Source organism: Panthera uncia, chromosome B4 (assembly GCF_023721935.1).
Source record: "Panthera uncia isolate 11264 chromosome B4, Puncia_PCG_1.0, whole genome shotgun sequence".
Taxonomy (NCBI): Eukaryota; Metazoa; Chordata; class Mammalia; order Carnivora; family Felidae; genus Panthera; species Panthera uncia.
The window spans coordinates 133,960,533-133,966,841 of NC_064809.1; the positions used below are offsets into that span (position 1 = coordinate 133,960,533).

Consider the following 6,309-nt stretch of genomic DNA (forward strand, 5'->3'; position numbering starts at 1 on the left):
GCACCGTGTGATATGCTGGGGTGGGAGCCCTGCGGCTTCCCCGACGCCCATCCCGTTGTGCTAGGTCCCTCGGGACCGGAGAAGCCGGAGGCGGGGTGTGACGACCCAGCCCAAGACGCGGGAGCCCTTTTAGGACGGCGCCCTCCGCTCTCACTAACTCAAGGAGGCAGCAAGAAAAGGGACTCTCGAGTCTCCAAAGGCCAAACCCTCCAGAGGCCACGGCCCCCTCTCCCTCCCCACCCTCTCTCCCCGCCCCCCAGCCTCCTTCTGAAAGAACCCTCTGGATCTCTCCAGGTTGGGAGTCCCCCGAGGAAGGGCTTTTGCATTCGTACCTTGCAGCTGAGACTACCGTAAGCGGGAAGAGAAGTCAGCAAGCATCCCCCCCCCTTCACATTAAATAGCTTACAATAAAAACGCCATACAAAAATGTAAAGTTATTTTTTGGCATAGTGTCTGTACTGGCAAGAAAAGAGGAGTGGAACACTTGATCGGCTCTTCGAGGGGAGAACGGAAAAGGCTTCGGTCGTAAGTTGAAGGGTTCAACCCCAAGCAGAAAACCTGCCACGTGCCTCCCCTGCGTGTCTGCAGCCCCATCTTGCCCAGAAAACTCCACGAGAAAAACACATCGGTGGCAAAAGGAGTCCAAACGGTCAGCTAAGGGCAGGAGCCTCGGGGGCACGCGGGGACCCTGGCAGGTGGGTACCGCAGCGTCCCTGGAGGGACCCACAGTGTAGTTTCTTTCAAGTTCAACAGCTGTGACTCTTAATATGCTAATAATACTGACTGACAAGGGCCCGCGATCCAGAAGGCGCTGGAGCCCTGCGGCCTCGAGCCCTGAGCCCCTACCTAGATTCGCTACCCACTGCTCGTCCCAACTACCCCTACTACTCAGCTAGGTCCCCGGCTCCCCTCCCAACCTCTCTCTGCCCTTCTCTCCCCCGGGGGCAGCACGAGGCCGGGGAGACAGCTGTGCCTGGAAGCCAGGGGCCCGGGCCAGCCCCCCAACGGCCGGGGGACCGACTGTGCGCCCGGCCGTCTCGCGCCCACCTGGCCTCCTGGGGTCCCGTCCGCACGTGGAGGGTAGGACTGCATCCCAACCCGTCCCGGTTCCTTCTCCCCTTCTTTCCTCCGTCTCTCTCTCTCTCTCTCGGTCTGGTTTTAGTTTCGTCTGAAATTCATAGTGTTTATGAATTAAGGCGGACAGAACCCTCAGGTCTGGTGAGCGGGGGTCCCAGGAACCTTCCGTGGGTGTGAAGCCGGTCCCTCGGGGTCAGTTGTGCCCCTGGGGCTGCTGGAGGGCGGGGTGCATGGCTGCTGCCGAGGGCTTGGTCCAGGGCCCGGCCAGCAGCGGGGCGGGGCCGGTGGTCGTCATGGCAACTTGCAGCACCTGCTCGCCCTGTATCAGTCTCAGGAGGGCCCGCAGGCGGTCCAGGGATGTCTGGGTGCCCCTCTGCCGGGCCAGCAGGCTCGTCTTAAGCTCTAGGCATTTCTGTCAGGGGGGGAGAGGGGCAGGGGGAGGCTCTCAGAATCCAGCCGTGCAGGCGTCCCGGGGCCGCCGCCCTCTCGGCCCCTCTCCCCCTACAGCTCCTCCCCTCCACTGCGGGGGCCCGAAGGACGCCGGCCAAGGGCCTCCGGCAGCGCAGGAGAAATCCGTTTTAGAGTTCAGGGCTAGGAACGGTGTGCCTGTGCCAGAGTGTGGAACGTTCTCCCTCGTGGCTGTGGTGCCGCCTTGCTGACCACGTCTACCCCTCCTCCTCCTGGAGGAAGCTGGGGCCGGTTCAGCCTCAACGACAGCACCTGCAGGAGACCTACGGATTGCCAGCCCGCTCTCTGCTCTGCTCCCGCCTGCCGTGCTCTTGCCTCTTCGTGGGCTCTCTACGTGTCACGTGCGTGAGGCAGCCAGGACGGACGCGCGGGCTACAGCATCAGCCATCTGCTGCTCGGGGAAACCGCTCCTACCCCCTGAAACTGTGTCCCGACTCCCAGATAGGAATGATCAGAGAGCCTCCGCCCGGGCTCCTGAGAGATTAAATGAGATACCGCCTTTAAAGAGCTTCGCTAGGGCCTGGCACCGCCCTCACCGCCATTATCCCCTCCACGACCTCAGCCATCGCCACCACCACCGCCGCCACCATCGTGACCATCACATTATCACGACCACCACACTCCAGGAGGGAAATCATCACGTTCACGTCACGCACGAAGCGCCTGAGGCTCGGAGAGCTTTGCCAGAGTCAAAGAGCTAGGAAGGAGCCAAAGCCCAACCGCTCAAGACCTGAACGTCGAGGGATCAGAGCCGCGCTCCGCCTCGCGGGACAGCGAAACCCTGGCCTTGTATCCCGCGGCCGTGAGGTCCCCCAGCCCCCTGCCCCGCACGCCCAGCGCACCTTCACTGCCGAGGCCAGGCGCCGGTCACACTCCTCCAGCTGCCGGAGCTCGCTCTGTAGCTCGCTGCCTCTCTGTAGCAGCTTCTGCTTCTCCTCTACCTTGACTAGGAAAGAGAAGGCCAGGTGAGCCAGCAAACTAGGTGAGCAGAAAGGCCGGGCCGTGGGCGAGCGGGAGGAGCACAGAGAACCCGCGCCTACGGGCCGTTCTGGCCACATCCTCCCGCAGAAGCCAGCGGCCCTGGCTGAGGACGCGGGGACTGGAGATGACCCCCCGCTCCCCCCCCACAGTGATGGCCCTGCACGCTGCACCGCTCCCAGGGTCCCTCCGCGCAGAGCCCTGGCTAGGAATGGCTTCGGATGGGCCCGGGGCGAGCCCAGGGGATGGGGTGGGGTGGGAGGGAAGGGAGCAAGACCGTCTTACCTGTCTTGTGGGTGACGTAGGAGTGCACAATGGCCAGCATCCCGGACCAGGGCACGCCACCGTCTTTCTTTAAGGCCTAGAGGGCAGATGGGGAAATGAACAAGCAGACGGGCCAGAGCCTGCCTCGGTCTGGCCGCGCAGCGCTGGGGGGCGGGAGTGGGGGGAGCAAGGCTTCCTGAGCTGCGGGTTCCTCAGCTGGGACGGGAGGGAGCCCGTCCCTCCTGCCTCACGATCTGGCTCCCAGAGCTCCCCGAGGACAGGAGCCTGCATATCGCCAGGGCCCCAGACCGTGCCGGCGGGGAGGAGGTTCTGATTTTTCCTGAATGAATGAATACGTGAATGACCACTGGGGTGTTCTTCCCTTGTGCTGGGCAGCCCCAGGCCAGCCAGGGGGCAGATCGAGTGCCCGGTGAGGCCCCACCATCATGCCGAAGCGGGGAACAGAATCCTGTTCCCTCTGTCTTCCTGCAAAGAGCCGCGACCCCCCGGGCAGTCACAGTGCAGGGGCTGGTGGCACAGTGACATAGGGCCCACTGTACCCACCCTCTCCCTGGGTTATTCTGCCTACAGTTTTTCTCAGGGAGCTGATGATTCAACTATACAGCTGCTATGAAGCCTAGTGTTCTCTCTCTTTTTCCTTTTAAACTTAATTCCATACGGTGAACAAGTCCAAAGAATCACAAAACCTTTGCAAAGATCATTTTCAATGACCACACAACATCTCACTGAGTGCACCCACTGGAAGTAATTCCACTGTCTCCTGCTGCTTTGAAGTAGGCTGTGTCTTGCCTTTGTGAGCAAGGGGCGAGGGGCTTCTTTGTGCCCAGAATCCTATCTGTATTTGGATTATTTCTTTGGACCGCGTTCCCCAAAGCTAGATTCTGGGTTTAAAAGATACACGCGCTTTTGAGGCTCGGATAAAATTCTGCAACGTCCAAGAGTGCCTGCCTCACCACATCGCCACCGGAAGGGAGCCTTACTGTTTTTTTGAACCCGACTGGTTTTCATTCGTGTGTCAGCAGGGAGATGGGACCTGCTAAGTAGTGCTATCGTTGTGGTCTGTGTTATCAGTCCAGCTCCACCCGGGAAGGAGTTCTGAGGCCAGAGCTGGAGTCACTGGGTCGTGCCGAGGCGGAGAAAGCCTCTCCCACGCCGGCCCCTCTGGTCGCCCCTCCGCGGCCCGACCCGACCCCAAAACACAGTGTGAGCAGCTGCAGATGTTGTGCGGAGGGTCCCCGGGGAACGGGGAGAGAGGCAGGGTGGGGGTGGGAGGGCCAGCCGCCCCGCAGCGCAGCCTCCTTACCTTCTGCTGGCACTTGGGACACACCCACACGCCCTTGGGCGCGGTCTTGAGGGGCGGGTCCAGGCAGCTGAGGTGGTAGGCCCCCGGGCAGGTGCCGCAGGGCTGCAGATTGGCCCCTCGCTTGCAGGCGGCACAGTGCTCATCGTGGGTGATCTCATTCTGAAAGAGAAGGGGGGGGCGGGAGGCGGGTCAGTGGGGGGGTGAGGGGTGGGGGTGGGGGTCCAGGTCAGCTGGGCTGGGAGGGAGCCGGACCCAGCTTCCGCCAGCGTTTCTCAGCAGCTCTGGGAGAGAGAGGGATAAGCCCGGAAGCCGGGAGGAGGAGGCGGCCAGACGCGGGACTCTAGGGCATCCCCCAGGCCACGTTTACTAGGGGTGAGGGTCGGGTGGGTGTGGCCCCCGCATGAGACCTGGTCCCCAGGTGCAGGTGGCGGGGCAGGCGGTCCTGCCGTGGCTTAGGAAACGGTCCCCCTCGGGTCCACACTGTACCCCATGTCGGGGGGGGGGGGGCAGGCCAGCGCTCGCCACGCGTCCCTCCCACACGGTTTTCCTGCACGCGCTGCCTCGGGAGGCCCGGATTCACGGCGCTCTCCAGGCCCCTTGATGGAGCCGCAGCCCGACCTGGCACCTCCGGCCTCCCGTGTGGGTTACTGCGCCCCTGTTTCTGCCTCTGTAACGTGGGCTAGCGACACCCGCCCCCCAGGCCACCGGGAAGACTCGAGAGAGCACCCCAAGCACAGTCCAGAAGGAGCCTGGGAAAGGGCAGCTCCCTCTTTCCTTGGGACAAAGGAACTTCAAATGTCCCCTGTGGAGTCGTCGTCATTTGGTCATTCAGCCTCCACTTACACACCTGCAGGGACAGGGGGCTCGTTGCCTTTCCAGCCAGCCCGCTGCCCGGTGCACAGCCCTGACCGAGAGAGGAGCTTTTCCTAACGCCCTGCTTCCCGTGACCTGCAAAGCCTGAACGGTTTTCCACCACCCGCTAGAAACCGTTCTCCGTGCAAGCGACGTCGCTTCTCTACCTGTGTGTCAGCGGCAGCTTCCGACTTCAGAGCTGCAAGGGACCAGAGGGCTCCCATCGGGAACGACCCAGGCCACGAGGACACTGGAGCCCAGGCCGTCCACGAGGGAGGGGGTAGCAGACCAAGGGCCCAGGGAAGGTGAGCCACTCGCCCGAGACCACTCAGGGAGCTGGAGCCAGAAGCAGGGCCAGCATCGGGGTCTCCCGCCTCGAGGCCAAGGCCCCTGCGGGACTCTGGGGTCTGCAGAAGCGAGGCTCAGGCTCCAGGCGTCTCCTGTGCTCACGCTGGTCGGGCACAGGTGGCTGTGGACGGGCACGGCAGGCCACCAGCCCTGATCCGTGACGCTACAGGGTTCTGGCGGCAAAAAGCCCGGAATGATCGGAGTTTAGACCCGTCACCTGCTGCTGCTTAGTGGCTTGGCCATTCTAGGCATGTAGGGACTAGAAAATTCTTTTAGGACGAGATCCAAAACTTACTTAAAAAAAAAGAAAAGCCACTAAATAAATTCTGAGGCCATGCCGGCACATGAGGTCACGGCCAGCCTGTGTCCTGGGAAGCAGGGACGTGGTCTGTGCACGGGGGATTGGGGTCTCACAGGATCACAGAAACGGAGCCGTGAGGGCTGAGACCCTGGGGGTTACTAAGTCTAGACCCTCGTGAGGTGGACAGTGAGAAACGGAGGGGACCCACTGCACCTAGCGTCACACTGGGGCCGAGAAGAGCCAGGTAGGGCCCGGCTGGCAGCCCCGGGATCAGCTGCCTCCACCTGGGCCTCCTTGGCTCCCGGGGTCCCTGCGTCCTCAGCTCGTGCTTGAACCCTGTGGGCTGGCCCTGGGGTGACCCCTAATGCACCATGCGGGCTGGACGACGGCCGACGTGTTGTCGCAAAGCTCTCGGCGCTGAGGACGGAGCCTGCAGCCCCTCTACTCGGCTCCCGCCTGCCAGGAGCCCCCACACCTGGACCGTGGAAACATGCCCCACCCCGCCCAGGCGTGACAGCGAGGGGACACGTACCTTCCAGCAGGGGTCCTCATTGGCTGGCACAGGGAAGAAGGGCGGAGAACATGTTAGTGGGCATTGGAGGAGCGCCGATCAGGACTGGAGGCCACGAGGCCCAGTACGGGCGGGGGGTTCTCACCCGGGGCATGATGGGAGCATCACTGGACCCGGGACACCCGG

At 62.9% G+C, this 6,309-nt stretch overlaps 1 protein-coding gene across 1 annotated transcript in view; it reads right to left on the minus strand.

Annotated features, from left to right (window-relative positions):
* Positions 1-292: 292 nt before the first annotated feature.
* Positions 293-6,309, minus strand: part of PHF21B (PHD finger protein 21B) — a 69,310-nt gene continuing 63,293 nt past the window's right edge. The window contains exons 12-16 of the mRNA XM_049626732.1: positions 6,145-6,167; positions 4,112-4,270; positions 2,809-2,884; positions 2,388-2,491; positions 293-1,489 (exon numbers count right to left, since the gene is read on the minus strand). Of these exons, the coding sequence (XP_049482689.1) occupies positions 1,271-1,489; positions 2,388-2,491; positions 2,809-2,884; positions 4,112-4,270; positions 6,145-6,167 (581 nt within the window). The 3' untranslated portion in view covers positions 293-1,270. The remainder of the gene's footprint in view (positions 1,490-2,387; positions 2,492-2,808; positions 2,885-4,111; positions 4,271-6,144; positions 6,168-6,309) is intronic.